General features: G+C 37.9%; 2 protein-coding genes across 2 annotated transcripts; one reads left to right on the top strand and one right to left on the bottom strand.

Moving 5' to 3' along the window:
• Positions 1 to 2,974: 2,974 nt before the first annotated feature.
• LOC149834143 (B-cell receptor-associated 31-like protein) lies at positions 2,975 to 6,707 on the top strand. Its single transcript, XM_090009993.1, has 2 exons — positions 2,975 to 3,740; positions 6,103 to 6,707. The coding sequence occupies exons 1-2, from the start codon at positions 3,458 to 3,460 to the stop codon at positions 6,483 to 6,485; spliced, it is 666 nt and encodes a 221-aa protein (XP_089866119.1). The 5' UTR covers positions 2,975 to 3,457; the 3' UTR covers positions 6,486 to 6,707.
• A 15,619-nt stretch (positions 6,708 to 22,326) lies between these two features.
• On the bottom strand, positions 22,327 to 24,583 carry LOC149834142 (Tetratricopeptide repeat (TPR)-like superfamily protein). The gene has a single exon (XM_090009992.1). It carries the CDS (start codon positions 24,565 to 24,567, stop codon positions 22,405 to 22,407), a length of 2,163 nt encoding a protein of 720 aa, XP_089866118.1. The 5' UTR covers positions 24,568 to 24,583; the 3' UTR covers positions 22,327 to 22,404.
• Positions 24,584 to 25,302: the final 719 nt, after the last annotated feature.

The raw sequence follows: 25,302 nt of genomic DNA, 5'->3' as shown, positions 1-25,302 counted from the left end.
AGTCGCACAAGAGTCAGGGTACCAAGAATCATCACCGTACATCATAGGAGCAACATGATAAGCTTGCAGAGAGCTCGATTGATAAAGTAAGGCGTATTAAAAATACTTCCTTGCTATGTGACCCGGTTTGTCACACGCTTGATAAACGACTTTGTTTGATTAATTCTTATTACTTGCATAGTTTTGTTCATTTCATTTTTTATTAGATTTTGAAGAATATCCGCTATTTCTTCCTCTATAACTGCCACAATTTCTATTATTATTCTTGCCTCTATATATAGCCACCCCACCAATTCAAAATTTTGATTTTGATTTTGACAGGTAATAAGGTTTGACATGGGCATGATCACATCAGGAACCAACTCGTTTTCACTTAATTGCACTTCATGAATCAATAAAAGTCCACGATGTTCATTAAGTGTGATAGGTTCAATACGAGTAGTAATAGCCATACGGAAATGAATTGAATTCATAAGGCAGGTCACGAAGAATATGAGCCATCAAGTCATCTTCAGAGACTGGCTTGGCGGCAACGGCCAGTTGATGCAAATTTTTTCCGCATCCTTTATATATTGCTCAGCACTTTGAAAGCCTTTCTTTAATTCAAATAGATGATTTTTCAATTGCATAATTCGAGCATGAGACTGAGTAGCATAAGCAAGTTTTAAAGAATTTCAGACTTCATAGGACGTTGAGAGTCTCACAACATGAGTATGGACCGATTCAGATAACGATGATAGAATCCAACTAAGTAAAAGTTGGTCTTGACGATGCCATAATCTCAAATCTGAATTGATTTCATCAGAGTCTATTTTGAATCTTAATGGACATGGCTTTGATCCATCAATGAGACCAATAAGGTCATACAATTTCAAGATGAGAAGAAATTGCGATTCCCATAACAAATAATTATCAATCGTTAATTTGATGGTCAAAAAATAATGAAGCCCTGATTGAAATTTTGAGAGTCCAATACATCTAAATTAGCCTTAGGATTAGGAATTTTAATCTTGGCTGGAGACCTTTCTTCTTTATTACAATCTTTAGGATTGGGTAAGCTCAACTGAACAATAGACGGTATATGGACTCTTATCAAAACTGACTTATCATGATCTTCATTTGTGGCATTAGACGTCTTTCTCTTCAGCTGGACTTTAACATGAGAGTCGAATGGGGAGGCGGTTGGGGTGACCGATCCATTATATCTAACAATATCTATTAATTTTTTATGAGATTTGAATTTCATATTTTAATTATTTTAAAATTAAAAATAACGTATGAAAATTAGTTTCAAAATAATATTTAAAAATTTTATGGATTGCTTTGAAAAGAGTATTCTAGGTTGTTTCTAAATATCCCAAAGTTTTTATAGTCCTATTTTATATTTTGTCTTGTAGGCACTACAACCTTTTTTTAACTTTGTTGTATTCTTTATAAGCCTCATCTTATATGTATGTGTTTGGGATTTGCATCAAATTATCTTTTTAGCTGAAAAAGTCCGGTCCCATCAACGAATAAAAGAAATTCAAATGGATTTATATAGGTCAGCTTTGACTTAGAGAGCAAGTCCCTATGAGGGCTAGTCAATTGCATTTGCCTTGGCTTATGCCTAGGTCCAGGCCTAGGGTTGGTTTGGGTTAGATTGGATTTTGGTCCAAGACTCACCAAGTGCTTTCTCGGCTTACTCTTTCACGCTTCAAAAGGTCGTGAAAGCTGGACATACGTTGCAGCAGTAGTGAGATAATGAAAACTACTTTAAAGAAAGTGACTCAAGTAACACACCTCATGCCAGTTTCGTTAAGAATTGAAGCCCCATAATTTCAGCATTTTTACCCTTATTTTCACAACATACATTATAAGGCTAATTTAAATATAGTTCAAGTTAAATTTGTGAGGTGAAAGATATCAAATCAAAATCCACCTGTTCATAAGCCCTCCCAAACTCACGTTGACATGGGAGACCATGATTATATTCTAATTGTTGGAGGTTAAAATTGAAGGTTTTTTATACTATCTAAGATAAGAAACTTCCAAATAGTTCTAGAAAGGTTTGTTTTATATATATATATATATATATATATATATATATATATATATATATATATATATATATATATATATATATATATATATATATAAACAAGACTTTGGTGTTTTTTTTTTCTCTTAACTTTCGAATAAAAGGATCTTTTATAAATTCTTTTGAATTTATTTATGTACAAACAAATTTAAAATCAAATAAAGGAGATGAATATGTGTGTAAACGTGCATAAATATTTGATCAAATATTCTAAGCCTCGTAATGGAAGGAAAGGTGGGCCAACCTTATACACGCAGGGTTTCTTTGGTAAGAAAGAGAATGATAATAGAAGAAAGAAGTAGGAAGGTGGGTCACAGCCCATGAAGTCATCATCAGCGTGCTTACACAGACACATACACATACACATACAGACACAAAAACCGATTTCTGTGAGAGAAATACTTAGGTCGAACAACCTTGAGTAAGTGGATTTCATGCGAAACCCTTTCTTTCTTTCAAGAAAATGCTTCACAAGAAAGGTGGAACTCTACTTTCCTATGAAAACAGGGTTTCAGCATTTAGTACATGAGCTCTGTCACGTCTTTCCTTATTAGAAGCATTAGTTTCTTCCCTAGTGGGAAAGTCAGCTCTCACATCCAGAAGCCCACTTTCATACGAAACTGCGCATGTTTCCCACATTTTGGGCCAAAACAAACGCTCTCTCTTAGATACCCACTACTATGTGAATTCATCACGGCCGTTCATTTTCCCTTCATTCCGATTCCCCAACCGTATAAAAAAGACACGTGGGACCCATTTACGGAAGGAGCATCTACAAAAAGTCCGGTGCCGTTCATCTTGAAGATGGACGGTAACTAAGACTCCTTGGACGTTGTTGAGGGTATCTTGGACCGCTCTCGGTTTATCCTCCCCGGAAATCATGCCCACCCGGTGCTGTGTGTACCCATTTTCTCATCCCACCGTCTCCCCTTTTCTCTCTCGTTCATTCTTCTTTAGTTCTTTTTCACATGGGCTCTCCCTCCCTCCTTTGTTAGAACCCACCCCCATTTGCCCCAACCCGAACAACCAATCTCAACTCAACTAACTTTTTTGCATAAATCCTGAATTGGGTTTCTTGTTTTGCTCTCCCTTATTTGGTACTCTTTGATTTCTTGGTCTATTGCTCTTGTTAAGGTTTTGATAATTCTGGGTTTTGGTCTCTGAATGTTGGGTTCTTGCTGATTTTGTTGTTTTCTCTTCGATATTTTCCGGAAAACTTGGGTTTTGCGGCTTGGAGGGTTTTGATTCAAGGTTTTTGGTGTTTTTTAGTGGTTTTGGGGCTGTGGTCTAGTTTTCAATTTTGTTGGGCACTTGGTATCTTTGTTCTGCTTGGAAGGAAGAGGATTTTTGAAATTGGGAGTTGTGTGATCGGTAACCATGATTCAGTTGCTGTATACGTTTCTGGTGGCCGAGGGAGTGGTGGTTCTGCTCCTGATCCTGAAGAACCCCATGAGGAAGCTCGTCACGATGTCCTTGGATCGGGTGAAGCGCGGCCGTGGCCCCGTCGTCGTTAAGACTCTCGCCGGCGTCTTGTTCGTCTTGCTGGTTTCGAGCCTTCACAGCATTTTCAAGATCCAGACACGTTCGGAGGAATTCGGGACGATCACGCCCACCGATCAGGTTCTTGTGAGCAGGCTTATGTTGGAAGCCTCGCTGATGGGTAATTGCCTGTCCGTGTTTTTATCAATCTGAGTGAGATGAATGTTAATTGGATCATGTAATTGCTCCTTTGAACTTTATTATTATGAATGGTTTCTGAGATCCTTCATTGTTAAACTTTTTCCTTCTGAATCGCTTACAGTCTTTGTTTCCTGCGATGCGATCCCCTTGATCTCGTTATGAAGTTAATTCTGGGTTTCGTTTTGATTGATCTCATGCCATGTATGATTACAAGTTGGTTTTGTTTTTGAATTCTATCTCTTCAATAGCAATCCATGATATTGATGTTGTTCACTTTTTATTTTCCTCAGTTAGTCAAATATACTTTATGTAGATTCACTATCTTATTAGCGTTTTCACAATCTCTAGAAAACGAAAATAAAGCACAGAGCACAGGCAGGTCACTGAAAGGGATTCATATGTTCTTCATCACATACACGTCTTTCCTAACATTCACAAAGAAAAAAAATTGTGCATTTGTCTTGGCCGATATCCTTTGCTGTGGAGATAGCAGATCACGTCTTTGTAAAATTTCTATTTTGTTTCCCACGCACAATCCACTTTCAATGACTAACACACGTATGAAAATACATCCTAATTTTTTGGCCTAATTCTTCTTCTAATGATCAATTCAACCTCTGGAAAATCACTGTTTTGTAAAATTATTTGTTGGTTTAGATGAACTCATAGCAAGGAAGAGCTCATGTCAATTTCCGACAGGAATCACAGTTATAACATGAAGATTAAATAGTAATTAACGTATTGGCTCAAACATTCTAGTTTTCAACTTCATGTTATATCATGCTTCTTTAACCTTCCTTTTCCTGTTAATATCACTTTTAAACATTCAATCTTATTTTTTTTCTAGGATCTTTTTCCTTAACTTTGATCTAATTCAGCTATTCACTAATATCCCAAAATCAGTTTTTTTTTTTTTCGTTTCCATTCATAAAACAGAAACATTAAAACTCTACAATCCCAAATATATGTTTTGCTGGAAGGAAAATTTTCATTGGTATTTTTGTTACTCATAACTATGTTGTATTATATCCCTTTACTCATGCCCTGCTTACATGGATAATCACCAATAACATCAGCTTATGATAAATACACCTATATAGAAGATTCTTCCTGAAAGAATCTTGTTGATTATAGAAGTTTGATTATTGGCTACTCTTGATGAAATGTGGAGGCGTGCACGATTCATGCTTTTGTGGAAGAGAAAGATATCAAAATCCAGGGAAGGTGGAGAATCCACCAGAGGCCTTATGAACAAGCCAATTTTTAACTGATACTTTATGATTGCAACTGGGCTTTATCTCCATATACACTGCTAATGACAAATACAAAATAATTGTTGTCTTGTATCCTGTAGTCATGTCCTGAGCTGCCATTGGCAACCTGCTGCTAATAGGTGCCAGAACTTAAAAACAACTAAAGCATGATTACTATTTTCTGCTGCTTTCAACAATTGACTTGCTTGACAGTGTCACTTGGCAACCAAAAGTACCAAGGGAAGGAAAGTTAGAGGTAACTTTTGGTTGCCAGTAGTTTGACCAAGTATCTTTGCTGTCTGAACCGTGATACATTGAGACATGCTTGCAGAAACAATGCTTGTTGAATGTCCCTAAATGAAAACACAAACCACTATATTGTGCATGTATTTTCTTATTTGCAATATGAACAATAAATCGTTGTCTCACGAACGTGTAGGGGCTACCTATATCTTAACTTTTTAGCACATCAATATGGTAAGTCTTCATATGTTAGTCATATGTTCAGCTTTTATCCAAGAGATTGAATTAAATGCCAAATCTAGTCAGAAAATTTTCAAACTTGGAATGTTTGTGATGTTCCTATTACTTGAGTAGGTGGCTACTAGAATAGAATCATAGTGATTGTTCAGTCACTTGCAATCAACTGTGTTCTTTTTCTTAAGTGAAATTTGCTGATAATTTCATAGCTAATTTTCTTTCTTCAAGTCAACTAAATCTTGACAAATTTGGTGCTTTTCAATCCCCAGTTGCTATGGTTTTCAAAGGACAAAATACAATTGATTCCTCCTTTTAAGTGGTTCTTGTTTCCCCTCATTCCTGTTCCTAACTCCTCTCTCTGGGTAGTTACCAATGTTTGGCACTTTCCATACATCGTGGGTGCAACATCAATGCAACATCAACAAGTTCGTTCACTCATGATCTAGTTACAACCTAAGATCTATGACCATATTATGTTATCTTTTGGAGTGTTTGACTGTGTTACTTTGAAGTGAAACTTATCAAGACATGTTATATTTTAGTTTTATTTATTTCATTGCAAGTCTTGATTTGTAAATTGTTGCTGATTTTTCCATCATATTTGGGCAGGATTCTCCATCTTCCTCGCATTGATAATTGACCGGATGCACCATTACATAAGGGAGTTGCGGATGATGAGAAAGACTATTGAACCTTTGAAGAAGCAAAGCAGAAACTCTGGTGATGGAAAGACTGGTGGACCAATAGAGATCAGTGAATTTGAGAAGGAAATCTCAGCCTTGAGAGAGAAGGTGAAGCAGCTGGAAGCAGAATGTGAGGCAAAGGACAAGGCGGCAAAAACTGCAGAAGCAAATGTTGTAGCTTTGAAGAAACAGTCCGAGGGGTTCCTCCTTGAATATGATCGCCTTTTGGAAGATAACCAGAATCTTCGTAGCCAACTGCAGTCATTCGAACAAGGAGCATCCCAGTCTGATGGGAAAAAGAATTTGTAGTTACTCTTTTGTTCCTTCAGCTTGTCTGCGAAACAATCAAAATTTTAGCCTGAGAAATGTGATTTCCATTAGTAGACTGCACACGAGTTATGTTAGTGTGTTGTAGCTTTCTTATTAGCAAGGGTCATTGATTGGTGTGAATTCTGTATTGTTACATCCTCTCAAATTGGATTTGCATGTTTTCATATCAGATAATATGAGAAATCATTGATGATGCAGTTACATGCCATGCATCTTTTCCCTGCTTGAAATGTCCTGATTTACAGTATGTTTGCATCAGCAGCAACTGAAATAGCAGTTGAGAGAAACGAAATATGGGTTGCAGTTCGGTGTTATTTTCTTTCTGTTTGTCTTTTGTCATTTTGTAATTTCACTTGAGTTAAAGGACAATAATAATTCTAGTCTTTTTTTGGCAGTTTTCAAGAAATAGAGGCTAAATTGGAAATTTGAGAAACCTGAGGCCATATTTAAAATTAGGGGCAGAAGGTTGGTTCCTAAATGATTTTTTTTAATTCAAAGTTCTTATTTTAAATTCCCAAAACCATGATACAAGGCTGAACTATTGCGGACTGCCTCTTATGATTGAGAAGTTGCAGCCGCACCCATCGCTGGCATTCTGGGGATCGTATCGGAAGCATGCAACTCGGATGAGTCAACTCGGTCACTCGGCAGAGTCAAGGTTTTTTATTTAATTTATTAAAAATATATAATATATATTTTTATAGTATAGGAAATTTTAATTTAATATATGAGCATGATTTATTTTATATAATAATACATGTACCTTAAAAATTTAATATACCGGTGAATGATTATTTCAAATATTTGGGATCCATCATTCAAAATTATGGAGAAATTGATGGAGATGTAAATCATAGGATAAAGGTTGGGTGGATGAAATGGAAAAGTGCTACTGGAGTGCTGTGCGATCATAGAATGCCATTGCGGTTGAAGGGAAAGTTTTATAGGACGACTATTAGACCCGCTTTACTATATGGTACGGAATGTTGGGCTGCCAAGAGACATCATATTCAAAAAATGAGTGTAGCTGAGATGCGGATGCTTAGATGGATGTGTGGAAATACAATAAAAGATAAGATTCGGAACGAAGAGATACGTAAGAAGGTAGGTGTTGCACCCATTGAGAATAAGATGCGAGAGAATCGTTTACGGTGGTTTGGACATATTCGGCGAAGGCCTAATGATGCTCCAGTTAGAAGGTTGGAGAAATGGGAAAATATATTAGTTAAAAGAGGTAGGGGTAGGCCTAGGAAGACTTGGATGGAGATGATAGGAAAGGATATGAATGCTTTGAACCTCACCGAGGACATGGCGTTGGATAGAAATGATTGGAGGAAAAGGATTCATGTGGAAGACCCAAAATGAATTTCTTTTTTGGTTCATATCGCTGACCCCAATTGTTTTGGGATGAAGGCGTAGTTGTTGTTGTTGTTGTTGTATACATGTACCTTAAAAAAGTTGTGTATTGGCAATATTTTCAAAATATCACAGAAAACATAAAATATGTTAGTTTATTATTTTAGATTACAATGACGTGATATTTGCATTTTCCAAAATACTGGGGTTGTCCTTTTTCACTTCAAACTATGCCCATGACTGATCTTCCAAAATGAACCGGTTGAGCACGTCCTCATTTGGCATATTAGGCACTTCAAACATAAGCTCATAGAACGTTCTGACATAGTTTTGCAACAAACCAATATGTTTAAGATCTGACACCATCCTGTAAGCCTGACTTTGCGTATTCATCAACATGAAATAGTTGCACAGTTCTATTTTGAAGTTGTCAAATGTGTCTATCATGCATTGACCCCTCTCTATGTCACTGCACTTCCGCCTTTATTAAGCGATAGCATCTCCATCCAGTAGAGCAGCTGCAACCTTAATCTTGAGATCTTCAACTGTCACATTCTGAATATCCAAATAGTCTTTTATTTGGAACAAGAAGTTCTCATTGGCCTTGTTGTCGCGAGAATCATTAAACTTTGCTGGTCTTGGCACATCAATCCTTGATGACCTCTCACCATTTACCCTATTTAGGGTCACTGTTCGCTGCAATGTGTGGTTCTTCAATTGAAGCTCCTCCACTTCAGTATGCAAGTTGGTCACTATTGTCGCCAATGAAGTGACATGTTCCATTAGTAAAATCATCTGCTCTTGTAGGCTCGCCACCACATCATTTAATCCACCAAATTATTCAACTGCGAGTGAAATCGCTTCTTATTGCGAAGTTATATCTTCCACCAACTTGTTGACAGTTGCAGCCATCTGCTCTTGGCCCCGAGGTGAACCCATCTTCTCAACTTCAGCAACTGTTTTGCCTTTGATGTTACACAAGTTTTGATAGGGTACCATGATGTCTTGCTCACAAATCGTAGCCTGTCGGTGCATCTTTCAATACTGACTCTAGAGTCCCTTCCCCAACACGAGAACGGGCTCTGGTACTACTTGTCACGAGCCTATTTCTTTCAATAGGCCAGCACGGCGCGACGGTCCTTGCTTACCACCGCAAGCCTACTTATAATTGCAAGTCTACTTATCGCTCACTTGCTAATCGCAGAAGCTTATAATCAGAGTGCAAAAGAGCCAGAGAGAATAGAGGGAGAAAAATTGCAATCACAAGAAGCAATCACAATGAGGGTGAACAAAAGAAAGCTCAACACATTTGATTTATTCACAATTTAGCCTGTAGGCCTCTTACAGTTTAAGTACATGGGCTGCCCCTTCGGGGTATTGATTAATCTGAACTGGTCAACTTACATCATACTCAACGAAAGCAAAACAGACTCTAGACGCAACTTTGCAATATAAGACACAAGGGAACAATTTCAATGATGTTTATAAAGCAAAAGTAAATCATAGAGAGGCCACTGAAATAGGCTTTTCTTTTTCCCTGCGCATGCACATATTGATATATGAAAATACATATGATCCTCATTCTTTATTTGGTTCAGCTCAATCCTTTTTTTTAGTAAAAGATTGGGCTGAAATTAATTGTGAGTGGTGGAACATACAAAAAATCAAAATCTCTTGATTACAAGACATCCATTGCTTTGAGTTATAATTTGATCTCCTTGCATACCTCACAAGGAGAAGCTAGTTCAGGACTCCATTTGCTAGCTTCACAATAACTTCATTGTCTTCACGAACCAGATCATGTCCCTCATTATAAAGAGCTTGTACACGCGCTTCTAAATCTACCAGATTAGTTACTGCACTGAAAGCAGATCAGGTCATGCTGAACATGAGCTTTTTTGCTCATGCCAACATCGTGGCCGTCCCTTTTATATTTTGAAAATTTTAAAAGTTAACGAAAGAGTTATATGCTACGTGGCATTCATCCAAAATGCAAACAGACGGTCACGATGTTGGTATGAGCAAAAAGCTCATGCCCAACATGACCTGATATGCTTCCATGCCAGGTGCATTGCTCCAAGGGTGTCTCAAAGTTCCTCCACTGATTTGTAGTATGGAATCATCCCCAAATGTTTCGGTCAGGAAAGGCATATGTCAAACGTGAATACCCCAAGGCTTCTTTGTCTCATACATGTCTTCCCCAACTGGAAGCAATTCATAGCATGAAGGTTAAATGGAAATTGATGTATTTGCTCCAACATTCACAAAGAAAAAGAAATTTTGCATTTGTCTTGGTCACTATCGTTTGCTATGGTGATAGCAAATTAAATTTTTTATTAAGTTATTGTTAGTTTGAGTTTATCTCATGCTTAAGCAGAAAAGAGCACATAAATTCTAATGTCCAAGAACGCTTCTTGGATTGTTATCTTCTGATACTAGTGCCTTGACCTTAGATTTTTTCTATTCTAGCTTTGAGTCTAATTCTTAGGGTTTATATCAATGTTTCTTCAACCTTTTGTTGCTTACTAATTATCAGTTTTGAAATTGCTATCTTAAAGCAAATTTATTTTTTCTAGTATTCTTTACCTTATATTTGATCTAATTTAGTCACAAGAACAAGCTTGTTGTTTGAACCATCGTATATTTAGACCGTTGGATCCTGGTATAGATCCAATGTGGCCAATGGGTTTCACATGGAATCCAATGACCCACTTGAGTAGTGGGCCATTGAGATATGAACCACTAGGATAGTAGTGAGCCCACTTCCCATTGGATTCCCAACATATTTGAGAATCCAATGAACTTGGTTATACATGGGTAACGACTACCCAAGAAAGGATAAATATCCCAGCCCCTGCCTCTGCACAATACACACAGAGAACTCGATAATCATATCAAATATCCCCCTTGAAGCAGACCATTAATATCAACCCCCATTTCGTATGCACAAATCCTCTCCTCCTATCATCGCTTAGAGCTACCGATCAATGCAGAGGAATATGAAGTTGCTGGAGGTTGGCGTTGCTATCAGCATAGGGACAACAGGGCACCCCTCCGTCAGATGGTCGTTGGAGATCCCTCACCCCAGAATCAACCCCACGAACTGAGTCGAGCCTGGTTTCACGTGCTCTATAGAGACTCTGCCCGAAGGGTTTGGGGTAGATGCAGGCTCAGTGTCGCAAGAGGCAAGGGAGAGGGAGTTGTAGGGGCAGCTTGAGACAGGTCATAGATGGGTTTTTTTTTTTCAGAGGCCAAAAGAGGTTGCGATGAGGATGGCATAGAAGGGGAGGAAGTCGAGCGGGAACCCCAGCTAGCGGTTGGTGTTGACATCGTAGACGTGGAGGAGGGAGTCTGGCGAGGTGTGCTGGGACTTCAAGCAGTGCCAAGTGGTGGACCCCCCCCCCCCCTTTTCGTGGGGTGGTTGCACGGGCTGAGTGGTGGTCGGAATTCACAGCAAAGGCAACAATGAGGGTGATGGCCATCAACCTTGTTCCCTCTTTTCATTTCCCCTTCTCGTAAAAGGGGAAACCCTAATCAGGCTCTCTTTTTCGAGTAAAGGTGAAAACAAAAAAAAATTAAGGGTTTTGAAAAGGAGGAAGCTGCCATCCCTCTTCTCTCTCACAAAAGGGGGAAACCCTAATCGGGCTCCCTTTTATAGAAGGTTTTTTTTTAGCATTTTTTTTCCAGATTTGCCTCTCATCTTTCTAATTTATTCTACCTTTGACCTCTATTTTACAAAACAAAGGCCTCTGGTTTATAAAATAGAAGCCTCTGGTTTACAAAACAGAGGCCTCTGGTTATGGGGAATTCAAGAAACATGTTGTTCTCTGGATATTATCCGAGACAGGGTTACTGTGTTCAATTTTTCCAAAACAACCTCAGGTTTTTTCAAATTATAGTAAACCACCCGAGTTTTCTGTTTTAACTTAAAAAGTTTCCAAATTTTATTTTAATATTCTTATTTGTTGTTGTTATTTATAGGCTTGCAAAGATGAGAGATAGGAAATCGAAGGATTTGGGTTTGGTTAGATGTATCAAAGATGAAACGCAAAGGGTTTTAGTCAAAGATGAGGAGATTAAGGAGAGATGGAAAGATTATTTTGATAAGCTATTTAATGATAGTCATGCTCAAGATCTTGGAGACTTCTCCATTCCTTTTCATGAGATAAATCGTGACTTCATGTGCAGGATTCAAAAGAAAGAAATTGCAGAGACTTTGAAGAAAATGAAATCAAGAAGGGCAGTTGGCCCAGATGGTATACCTATCGAGGCTTGGAAATGCTTGGGAGAGAAAGGTTTAGAATGGTTGACAAATCTTTTTAACTTGATTTGGCGAACAAATAAGATGCCTAATGAGTGGAGGAAGAGTACTTTGGTGCCTTTATATAAGAATAAGGGTGATATACAAGATTGCACAAACTATCTTGGTATAAAACTCATGAGTCATACTATGAAACTTTGGGAGAGGGTGATTGAGTCTAGGTTGAGGAAGGTTGTCATGATATCAGAGAATCAATTTGGTTTTATGCCTGGAAGATCAACTATGGAAGCTATACATCTTCTTAGACAACTTATTGAAATATATAGAGAGAGGAACAAAGATTTGCATATGGTTTTTATTGATTTAGAAAAGGCATACGATAGAGTACCTAGGGACGTTCTCTGGTGGACAATGATGAAGAAAGGTGTTTCTCTCAAGTACATTAGTATAATTAAAGATATGTATGAAGGAGTAGTAACCAATGTCCGCACTTGTGGAGGAGTGACAACCAATTTTCCGATAACGGTTGGGTTACATCAAGGATCTGCTTTAAGCCCTTTCCTATTTGCGATAGTGATGGATGAGCTTACGAGATCAATTCAAGAAAATGTACCGTGGTGTATGTTGTTTGCTGATGATATTGTTTTGATTGATGAGTCTAGAGCTGGGGTTAATGCTAAGTTAGAATTATGGAGACAGACATTGGAAGGTAGAGGTTTTAAGTTGAGTAAGAGTAAGACTGAATATATGGAATGTCGGTTTAGTAAGCAACGAAGTAGTGATGGGAGTGTAGTGAAGCTCGGTGAGCAAGAAATACCGGTGAATGATTATTTCAAATATTTGGGATCCATCATTCATAAGTATGGAGAAATTGATGGAGATGTAAATCATAGGATAAAGGTTGGGTGGATGAAATGAAAAAGTGCAACTGGAGTGCTGTGCGATCGTAGAATGCCATTGCGGTTGAAGGGAAAGTTTTATAGGACGACTATTAGACCCACTTTACTATATGGTACGGAATGTTGGGCTGCCAAGAGACATCATATTCAAAAAATGAGTGTAGCTGAGATGCGGATGCTTAGATGGATGTGTGGAATACAATAAAAGATAAGATTCAGAACAAGGAGATACGTAAGAAGGTAGGTGTTGCACCCATTGAAAATAAGATGCGAGAGAATCGTTTACGGTGGTTTGGACATATTCGGCGAAGGCCTAATGATGCTCCAGTTAGAAGGTTGGAGAAATGGGAAAATATATTAGTTAAAAGAGGTCGGGTAGGCCTAGGAAGACTTGGATGGAGATGATAGGAAAGGATATGAATGCTTTGAACCTCACCGAGGACATGGCATTGGATAGAAATGATTGGAGGAAAAGGATTCATGTGGAAGACCCAAAATGAATTTCTTTTTTGGTTCATATTGCTGACTCCAATTGTTTTGGGATGAAGGCGTAGTTGTTGTTGTTTGTTGTTGTTGTTATTCTTATTTGTTGTTGTTACCCAGAAATGTTTTTGACTTTTTTGATTTTTCAGAAAAAGTGGTTATGGTTAGCGGAATACCTCAGACAGGTTTGGATCTAGATTGGGTCAAGTTGTTCAGGTAGCCTCTTATAAACTTGGTTGGATCCAGTAAAACTTTTTGGACCCAGTTATAATTTGCGTTATATCTTCACACTGATATTTTTGGATCAAAAAATATTGTGTCTGCATATATTTATTTAATATGCATTAATATTCTGTTCATGTTAATATATGGATCCAGTATAGTTTGTATTGAACCATTTTTTTTATAAATCAAGTTTAATTGTAAGATCTATTAAATATAATGTTTGGGTCAAGATTGGATCTGATTGGTATTAGATAAGATGTTTGGATATAGTAAGATGACATAGATCTAGTAAAGCATATTAGTTCTGGTTGAACATATACATATCTGGATATATCAAATTAATTGAGTATAATTAGAGTTGAATTAGTTTTGGATTCAGACAATGTTATTAGGTTTTGTTGAACTTGTATGGATCTAGATTTGATTCAAGTTTGTAATGGATCCGGATAAGTATAATAACCATATGAAATATGGATCTAGATATGATTCAAGATTTATGATTGGATCCGGATGAGTGTTATGCCTGAATATGGGATATGGATCTAGTGATATATATATTGTCAGATATATTTATAGATTTAGATTTGATTCAAGTTTTATGTTGAACACTATAAGAAAACCATGGATTAGCGACAGACGATATTCATCATTAATTAGTCGCTAATCCATCGCAAAACTGTTTAGCGAAGGATTAGCAATGGATAGCGCTCATCACAAATTTTTTGTCGCTAATTAGCGACAAAACTTATCGGTCCTTACTTCTGTCACTAATTTGTGACAAATTAGCGACGTACATGATCCGTCGCTAGTCCATTGCTAAATAAGCATAGATTTGGTTTTGCGATGTACATTATCCGTCGCTAATCCATCGCTAAATTTTAAGAAAAAAAATTGCTCCCTGTCAGGCGGTATTCCGACAGCAATAGGTCGGACTTGTACCGCACCCGACAGACATTGCACAGAGTCTTAGACCCGAGTGGACCGGCCCGCCACTGCAGGGTCTTCTGCACAGTACCGGCGTGCTCTCCGGCGTCGCCGTCCTCCGATATGAGCCCTGCCGTCCTCCATAAAACTTTTGTCCAGCGGTCGCTCTGCCTCGTTGCCGTCCTCCAATATCAGCCCTTTCGCTTCTGCTTCCCTTTCCCCTGCCACTCTAGGGATGCCTTGATATGCTTCACTGATGGCGGTCGAGGAAATGGCCACCGGAAGAACCTCTGTAGCGTCAATGACCTCGACGGTGATGGCGTTGACTTGGCCGCAACAAACTACTTTACGCCCTTCATGAAGAAGTCGTTTGAACTTCGTCACCCATTCCACGAAGAAGTCGGTTTAAATCGAGCGACAGAGAGGTAGGTTTAAATTTTGAACGGGGAGAGAGAGAAAATTTTGCGCTCTAGTTGGGTTGGTTTAAATCGAAAATTAGCGACGAATTTAGCAAGGAAAAAATTTCCTCGCTAAATTTGTGGCTAATTAGCGACAAATTAGAGACAAAAAAAATCCCTCGCTAAATCCACCACTAAAATGTTTTTTCTTGTATTGAGAATTAGCGATGAAAAATTGTTGTCGCTAATCCGTCACTAAGTAGCGACATATTAGCGATGCAAGTTTTTTTCATCGCTAATCCGTCGCTAATCTACGATGAATTCATGACGAATTTTTTTTTCGTCGCTAATTCCAAAAATCATTCGAATATTAGCGACAACTAGTTTTCTCTAGCTAATCTGTCGCAAATTTATGACAGAAAAAATCTATCGCAAATTTCTGTCGCTAATTAACATTTTTCTTGTAGTGGAATCTGGATAGTATCAGGCTAGATACTTGGACCTAATAATGATATATATTTTATATGGGTCTGGGTTTGACATGGTTAGATCTAAATAAGTAGAATGTTGGATGTGTAGTATGGATCTATTTACATTTAAAATATATGGTTTTAGATTATGGTCAAATCCTATATGATCCATGGTTTTATTTAAGCTTGTTTGGAGATCCATTTTAATATGGATTATTCTAGACATGATGAAAACATCTTAAGTATCATTTGGATATGGTCATATACAAAGCCAGTGGATTTGGATTTAGACCGTGTGTGAATTCGATAATAGATCTAAACTTATATGTTCATAAGCTTGTGGCTTGATTAAAGCCTTGTAATTGGCTTATCATATTTGACATATCCAAATGATAATGAGATAAGTCTCATTGGATATGGATCTGGTGTATATACAAAATTGGTTTTGGATATAGAAATTTATACTTTACTTCATGATAAAAAATTAACCTAGTTTATGAGTATGCTCATGATGATGATATATCATGAAGGAAAAGTCCAGCTAGTGTATGCAAAATCTCGCGATGTCATGACTTATTGCAAATATTGCTTAAATGCAATACATTGGAAAAGTGGGAGCTCAATTATAATTTTACACATGCATGTGAGCATATTTATTTGTATATGATCATTATAAATAATGTTCCCTATGGTATGCTTGTATAAATACATGAAAGAATATTTTTTCTTGTTTTAAAGCTTATGCACACATATGACTATCTGAATATGCTGATAAAAAATGATCAGGTGGTGACCAACATGTGATAGTTTACATCGATAGTGGGAGTACAAACTATGATGCAAGTTTAAAAAGTGAGAGTATTTGCTATACTTGGCAAATCATGAATTTATGAATTTATGAATTAATAAATTCCATAGTACTTCACTAGTGTGCATGCCTATGGTATGGTCATGGAAGAGCCACAAGAATCCCATAACTATGTGAAACCCACATTATGATGTATTCATTTTTTTTCTATGGACTGCATTACTCAGTATGCAGTGAATGGTGAATACTTGAAATAAACTGTTATACAAAATAAAGGTTATGATAAAATATATGACATGATGGGAAAAACAACCTAGTTTATGAATAGCTTCATGATAGGGATATATCATGAAGGAAAAATCCAACTAGCATATGTAAAACCTTATAATGTCATGAGTACAATACATAATGCCCTGGTTATGATACAATGTGGGTGTTTGCCCCATATGGCCAAGTGAGAGATGTTGGATCCTGATACGGATCTAATGTGGCCAATGAGTCTCACATGGAATCTAATGACCCACTTGAGTAATGAACTATTGAGATATGAACCATCAGAATAGTGCTGTGACCACTTCTCATTGAATTTTCAGCATGTTTGGGAATCCAATGAAGTTGGTTATGGCTGGGTAACGACTACTTAGGAGAGGATAAATATCCCAGCTCTTGCCACTGCAGGATACACACAGAGAACTTGATAATAATATTGTGGATCCCCCCTAGAGTAGGCCGTTAATATCAACCCTTTTCTCTCTTCTCCTCTAGCCTTCACTATGCACACCACGATCCTAATCTTTCATAGACATCCTCACATAAATCATGTTTATTACAAATGAGAAAAAGATGACCTTTCTTTATGCAATGGGACCAATAAATTATCTTGTCAGTATGTGTGCATTTCTTACATCTTAACTTTTTAGCACATCAATACTGTAACTATATCTTAGTCATACATTCACCTTCTATCCAAGAGATCAAATTCAATTCCAATTAGCAACAACTACTTTTGTGTTGTCTAAGAAAATTTCCTGGCTTGGGACATTTGTCATGTTTCTATTACTTGAACAAGCAGGTAATAGATGCTCTGCATCCAAGTATTATGATGTTAAATCATAGGGTTTGTTCAGGTATTTGCAATCAATCTCGTTGTTCAGGCTTTATTTAGTGAAAGTTGTTGATAATTTCATAATCGATCTTGTAAGATGATTGTAAAACCCACCTAAAATCGGGTGGAGAAAGGTAAAAAAAAAGGGAAAAAAACTGATCGAATGGGAAAGATGGTTCGTAGGAAGGAAGCGAGGATAAACCTCACCCCTCACGATCATCGGGTGGGTGGATGAGGTTAAACCTCACCCACCGTGAGGGCCCTATAGTGAGCCTCTCTGCCCACGAGACAAGAGAGAGAGTGAGAGAGAGAGAGAGAGGTTATCGGAACACACCGTTGAGAGGAAACGCCGACAAGTACACTCTTCTCCCTCCCTTTGTATTTCAATTTAGAAGGCCAGTAGCCATGGCTGCCGACGTATTAAGAAAAAGTGGCAGCCATGGCTATCAGCATCATTGAACACAGAGAGAGAGAGAGTTGGCAACCAAAGGTTGCCAACAACCTCTCTGGTGAGGAGGGAGGTTAGGAAGGGGCTGCCTTAAATCCCAACCCAGATGTCGGCAGAACTGACTCGATCTGGGGGGTACATCAGACTGAGTCGGGTTTGTTGGGTCCTAGGAACCAGAAGAGAAAAAAAATCTTGGTCTTAGTTGACTGAACCGTCTGACCAAGGCCGACTCGATCTACTTTAGTCTAGACCGAGTCTAGTCAACAGTTTTGAACCTGACTGGGTCGACCGAATCAGATTGAGTCGGGTCTGACAGGGTCTTAGTTCCCTGTTTGGGTCTGGTTTAAATTGGATCAGAACATATTTGGGTCTAAAACAATCCAATGGACCTGGACTGATCCAAGTTGAACCAGATCCAGACAAAATTGGGTTTGGATCTAGTATGAAGTTGGATGAAATAGTACTAGATTCAGATCAGAACTAGATCTGGATATAGTTTGAGACTATTCAGATCATTTCTAAATCCAACTTATAACTGGATTTGAATCCAATCCATAGCTGGATGGATCAGTTCTGAATCTAGACTAAAATAGGGTTTGGATCCAGTCTGACAGTTCTGGATCTAGATTAGAACTAGATATGAATCCAATTTGTAATTAGTATGGATTTAGTTGGGACTGAACTTGATCCAGTTCAATGTGTTCTTGACTGGTATAGAACTGAACTAGTTCAGTCTATCTCTGATTGAGACAAAACTGAACCCAGTTGGAACAGTTGAGTCTAGTTCAGTTATACCAAACTGAATATGGATCCATATTTGTTAGTAAGCAGATCCATTATGATTTTTTTGAGAATTCAATCGAGTTTGAACCCAAACCCACTCAGGTCGGGACTAGGTTCAGTAAACCTAGTATTATAAATTATGACCGAACCTGTTTGACCTAGTATTAGTCAGGTAAAATCATAAAGTTGAAATAACCAGATTACCTTTGTTTGTACTCAACCCAATATCCAATTGAGTAAAATGGGCATAACTTCACACTCTAAACTTAGAATTGAGAGCGGTTTGGTGCATTGGATTTGTATCAAAAAGAAGAATCTTCTTATCTTATGGGTCTAACCAAACTAGGGATACAAAAATTAAGGTCTGGCAGATCACTTTAAGAGGGGTATTTTGGTAATTTTATTAAAATATAAATAATGTATATGTATTAATGTGAATAGGCTTGTGTGATGATCAGATTCTATTGTTAGAGCTGCTTAAGACTCGATTGCAGTCATAGTGCAACATTAGCATTCGAGGTAAGAGCTATAAGTAATCTTAATTGTGAATAAATCATATTGTGTTGCATGTCATCATTGTTATTGTATATTAACATGTTTAGAAAGCTAACTCTTGAGTGTGAACATGATATGCATAAAATGATCATGAATGAGTTAATTATAATGCGATGATTATATGTATATGTTAATCATGATATGTCATGCTTATTAGAAAGAAATATTGTCTTATGACAACATATTTATGTTATAATCTTCGAATAACATGCATTGTGAAGAAATTGTGATTAGACTTATTTCCTTTGAATTTAGTCATATTGTTTGAATTTAAATTGAAATTAACATGCTTAACTTCTTAAATCCTGAAAATGACAACATGTGGAAAGGGTTCCCTGGTTCACGACCAGAGTGCAACCACCATGGAGAGTGGGCTGCCAGTGATTTAATGATGTAGAGACTCTACTTCATTGTATTCTTAGTATGATATAAAGCGTGAACCCTAATGCCATTTTGATATTGAGAATGAGACCCTTCATGATTATTTCATGATGACAGTCGTGGGAGAATAAGTGAGGCTCGAGCTTGAGAGTAAGGTCAAGGTAATAAAATTAAAGTATGACTTATGGTTTTATATTCACACGATATCTGGGACTCTAGACAACTATAGACGGTTAAAAGTAATTTATGGTTAGGATGTAATATGAATTATGTCGAGTTTGAGCCTGACGTTCCAGCTAGCTACTGGTGGGGTCTTTATTGTTTTTTCACTGCATGCCTGGTGATTTGTGGATCTCTAAGAGAGCATGGTTCATAGTCTGACCAATAATGTAGAATTGCGGTGTTCTATACAGGTTGCTATGTCTATTGACGGCTATGACCGATATAGCCAACCTAGTGTTATAGTGTGTTGTGAGTGAGTGTTAGATTGAGAGAGTTGAGAGAAAAATTTTAAATATACAAACCTTGTATGGTGTATCGAAAACTAAACTCAAATTAAGGGGCTTAGAGCCCACTACAGTTGTAAGTTAGTCATTTATTACTTATAAATATTTTTTACTAATTTGTAGACTCATCCCTTGTATAATTACAACTGTAGGTTTCAGGCACACTAGAGCAGACATGACATGATCACCTATTTTGATTGTGCAACAGAGTATACTGTTAGTTTAATTTTTCTGTCATTGAAAACTCATATAATTATTATTTTCATATGTTATGAATGATAAACTTTGTCAAAGAAATTGACTCTATTAGAAAAAAAAATTTAATCATGTTTTTTTGTGTAAACTCTGTATGCTTTTCCTCTGAAAAGTAATACCAACCGAACTTGCACTCTCGAGGTCCCAGGTCGGGGTGTTACAATGGCTAAATCTTGTAACATCTAAAGATCTCATAGTAAACAAAAAAAAAAGTGAGAAAGAAAGATCAACTTTTTGTAGTGTCATATGCATTGTGATGACATCACACGGTTGTGGGTGACATTTTTTGCAATTATGATTCCAATAGTTAGTCTTCTTGTACTTGTACAATGACCATGAATAAAGATAAAGTTGGAAAGATGGCAAGGAAATGGATGACTGTTATTTGAGGTGAAAATTTATCAAGATATGTCTTAGTTGGTTTCTTTTATTTATTGCATTGTAGGTCTCCTGTTTTACAATTTATTGCTGATTTTTTCAAATGGAATGCATAATTTTCATGATAAATAGTTGTTTAAAACGTAAATACCATATTTAAATAGCGGTATTTATGTTTTTTTCATAAATCTCACGATATTTTGAAAATCTTGCAAGAAATAGCAATTTTAAACTTTCAGGCAATTTCTCGCAAGATTTTCATAAATCTCGCGATTTTTTTCACTATGGTTTTAACCACTTGGGGTGGTCCCATAGTGACAAATGTTTTTTTTTTGGAAAAATCTCGTTTGTCAAAAACTCGCAAGAAATTGAAATTTTTTTCTAAATCTCACATTTTTTGGCAAAATCTTGGCAATAAAAAAAATAAATGAGAAAATAATAAAAAAATTTATATGAAAATATTAATAAAAATTATTAAAAAATAAAAATACACTTTTTCATGATAAATAGCCATTTAAAATGTAAATATCATGTTTAAATCGCGGTATTTATGTTTTTTTTCATAAATCTCGCGATATTTTGAAAATCTGGCGAGAAATTGCCATTTTAAACTTTCAGGCAATTTCTTGCTATATTATAGTGAGATTTTCATAAATCTCGGGATATTTGTTACAGAGGGTGGGTCACACAGGAAAGCTTCAATTTCTCCGGGATCGGCGGATACCATCACCTGAACCGAGGTTTTCCCTCAAAAAAAATATCGAAGAAAGCTGATTATGTGGGTTCTGTATTGTATCCTCTCAAGTTGGATTTGCATGTTTTGGAAGCACGGAAATATGCTAAATGGTTAATGATACACTAACATGCCATGTATCTTTCCAGTTGAATATGTTTACATCAATAGCAACTGAAATAGCAGCTGAGAGAAACTATAGGTGATTGAGGGCACTGAGAAATTTGGATTTAGTTGTTTGCGGGATGTTTGCCCGCATCTCATGTGATTTGAAATGAGACGATTGTAAGGGCAATGTGATTTTATACCACATTCGTTTTAGTGGTAAAGTTGTGATTCCTCAGCCTGTGAAAGCTGGTCACAGATTCACGCCGGTGACCACCTTTCTTCACAGGTTAGGTGCATAGAATCACAGGTTATTTATCTTGAACATTTTATTTTTTTGCATTTTGTGATGTGGAAAAGAAATTAATAGATTATAAATATATCTAGAGGAAAAGTGGTAGCTGCCTACCACTTTTCTAGTGTACCACCAGCTTACCCGCAAGCTAATGGTGTTTTCTTGTTGTTTTTTGGAAATCTGACCCTGTAGATGCATTCAACATGGAAAATTTGATAGGAAACGATACTTGGAAAATGTTTTTTCGATAAAATTGTGATTTTTAAGGCTTGAATATTTATGTAAATCTTAGACCGTTGATTTTTAAACCTTATAAAAACCTACTTGCGTACTAGAATCAAACAATCCAAGAGTCTATTCCTATAAAATCAAACATGTAGAACACATCTATACTTTCAGATTTAAGTAAGACATGGAGAAAAAATTCAAAATCCTTGTAGGCTGGTGGTAGGCAGCTACCACCTACTCATATCTTGATTCTGTACACCGATGTATTTCTTTTTCTTATTTAGTGAGTTCATGGTTGAGTGTTAGGCCTCATGTCTGTGTATTCTGCATTGATGTTCCTCTCTCAATTGCATGTCTAAGGACCCTAGCATTGTCTTAATTTCCTCACAATGCAGAAGTAAGGTGTCATCTGCAAAGAATGTAATGGTGGTGCCCTGCAATTCTACGAAACTCCATCCAGGAGATTTCTTTAAGGCTAGGGACTTCATTCTCATCCACATCTGCGCCACACCATCCCAATTACTGGTTGCAGCATAGCTTTGCACCAATTGCACAAAGTTCCCCGCATCCTTGGGCTCCTTACTGATGATTTCTGCTGCAATCTCTTCACCAAGTTCCCTATTTCCATGATGTTTGCACGCACTAAGGACTATTCCAAGCATGTCAGCAGTGCAGGATGTTCGTAGGCTGTTGGCGAATCTATATGCATCCTCTATTCTCCCTGCACGGCTTAGAACATCAATTACACAAGCACAATGCTCCGTCTTTGGTTTGAGCCTATAGTCATCTACCATAGATTTGTACAATTTCAAACCTTCACAGACAAGTCCCGCATGACTACAAGCAGAGAGAAGAGCCAGAAACGTAACATGATTAGGTTGAATCCCTGCTTCAACCATGTCTGAGTATAAACTAAGAGCAAGTTCACCCTTGCCGTGACTCCCGCATCCTGCTATAATGGTGCTCCATGCGACAACATCCTTCCGAGGCATTTCACTGAAGCACTTCATTGCCGTGTTTACATCACCACACTTGGAATACATGTCAACCACAGCAGTATCCATTAACAGAGATGATTCTAACTTATTTCTGATTATAAATCCATGAATCCACCTCCCCTGATGGAGAGCACCACAGGCGGCACAGGCCTGGAGAAGGCCGACCATTGTCACCGAATCTGGCATTTGGTCAGTAAGTTTCATCTCAGCAAAGAGCAGCAAGGCTTCATCCAGTTGGCCAGCTTGTGAATAACAAAAAACAATGGCATTCCAAGAGACAACATCTCTTTCAGTCATCCGATCAAAAACATTCCGCGCTTGTTGCAGTCTCCCGCACTTTGCATACATAGTCACCAAAGAATTCCCAGCAACAGTATCTACATTCATTAGATGCCTGTTAAGGTAAGCATGGATTGATGTTCCTCTGTTGAGAGCACACAGTTGCGCACATGCTGCTATGGCACTAGCTATAATCGCGGTGGAAGGTTCGTATCTTGCTTGCATCAGCTGTATGAAAAATGAAAGTGATTCATTGGCACGACCATTTAGAACAAGGCCTGAAATTATTGTTGTCCATGAAACATCATCTCTATGTTTGATGCTCTCAAACAGTAGCATTGCATCATCCAGACTTCCACATTTCGAGTACATTCCTATTAATGCAGTTTGAACGATAACATCGTACTCAAAACCACAAGAAATAATCAATGCATGGATTGACTTCCCAAGTGCAAGATGGTTCTCATTTGCAATAGCAGATGCCAAACTCCCTAATGTTTGAAAATCAGGTCTCATGCCTCCAAACTGCTGCATCTGTCTTAGAAGCTCAACTGCTTCTTCAACAATACCACATTGGGAGTACCCAGAAACCATCGAATTCCACGAAACTATATCTCGCTCTGGCATTCCATAAAACACCATCTTTGCACACTCTAAGCATCCGCACTTAGCATACACATTTATAAGAGAATTGGAGACACGAATCTCTGAATCAACCCCATACTTAACGATACAACCATGGATACACAACAGATACACAAGCAAATCAATTCCAGCAAGAAGACTCAACATGGTCACAGAATTCGGTTGCAATCCTTCATTACGCATCATATTACACATACTAAACGCCACATCAACATCACCACTCTGCGAGTAACCCAAGATGATTGCAGTCCAAGGGACCACATTTCTCTCCGGCAATTCGACAAACACTTGGTGCGCATCGTCGATCTGTCCGAGTTTGACATACATATCAATAAGAGATGCACCGATATAAACATCTGAACCCAATCCCGTCTTGATAATATTGTGGTGAACCATCTTGCCGAATTCGAGGGAGCCGAAAGCAGCGCAAGCCTTGAGCAGAGAAGGATAAGTGTAAGGACTTACGGGCAAGCCATCTCTCCACATGGCAGGGTAGACGAGTAGAGATTGTTGGTGAGCGTTAGTGGAGGGGTTCTGCTTCATGGAATTGGTGGTGGTGATTGGCCGGAAGGTGGAAGAGATGGCAGAGAAAGGGAGACATGGGGGAGCAAGAGAGAAGGTAATGCGGTGTCTGATGGCTCTCATCGTGAAACTGAGTCATCAATTCCATCTGGGGAACCATCAACACAGCAGGGGATTCATTGCCTGGTGTTCCCTTCAGCTTGAGGACGATGACCTCTCACCATCACACGCAAGCAATCATTCAGGTTACTGGGGGAGGGAATGTTTAAGAAATGCTTGGATAAGTGAAGGAGCTTGGTGACTGCCATGAGGTATTACTGTGAACATGGCACTTGAAACTGAGAACTTGTATGTAGCCCGCCCAGAGCCGGACCTGTCAAGAGGCCAATGAGACCTCGGCCTCAAGGCCCATGGGCCAAAAAAAATTTTAGGGACCCATTCTTAATAGGGATTCCATTTTCATTAAGGGCTTCAAAAAAATTGAAAGCGCTGTCCTCAAACTCCTACTATTAATAGAGGGCTAAAAAAATTTTGAGGCCCTGCCCCCAACTCCTGCTATTAATAGAGGGTTTATTTTTAGGGAGCCTATTTTTAATAGGGGCTCAAAAAATTTCGAGGCCCTACCCCAGAACTCTTACTATTAATTAGGGGGTCCATTTTTTCCCTCCGCCTCAGGCCCCATAAAACAAAGGTGGAGCCCTGAGCCCGCCCCAAGGGTAACTTCATGGAAAAAAACCTCTTTGTCTATACAAACAA

The sequence above is a fragment of the Nuphar pumila genome, chromosome 6 (assembly GCF_984573655.1).
Source record: "Nuphar pumila chromosome 6, dmNupPumi1.hap1.1, whole genome shotgun sequence".
Classification (NCBI taxonomy): Eukaryota; Viridiplantae; Streptophyta; class Magnoliopsida; order Nymphaeales; family Nymphaeaceae; genus Nuphar; species Nuphar pumila.
Note: the sequence above shows the minus strand (reverse complement) of the source record. Positions and strands in the feature narration are given on the sequence as shown.

What these genes read in the sequence shown, in the direction of transcription:
- LOC149834142 (XM_090009992.1), bottom strand. Translation starts at nt 24,567, where the DNA reads ATGAAGCAGAACCCCTCCACTAACGCTCACCAACAATCTCTACTCGTC.
- LOC149834143 (XM_090009993.1), top strand. Translation starts at nt 3,458, where the DNA reads ATGATTCAGTTGCTGTATACGTTTCTGGTGGCCGAGGGAGTGGTGGTT. An exon ending in GTTGGAAGCCTCGCTGATGG is followed by an intron (nt 3,741 to 6,102) that starts GTAATTGCCTGT and finishes ATATTTGGGCAG; the next exon opens with GATTCTCCATCTTCCTCGCA.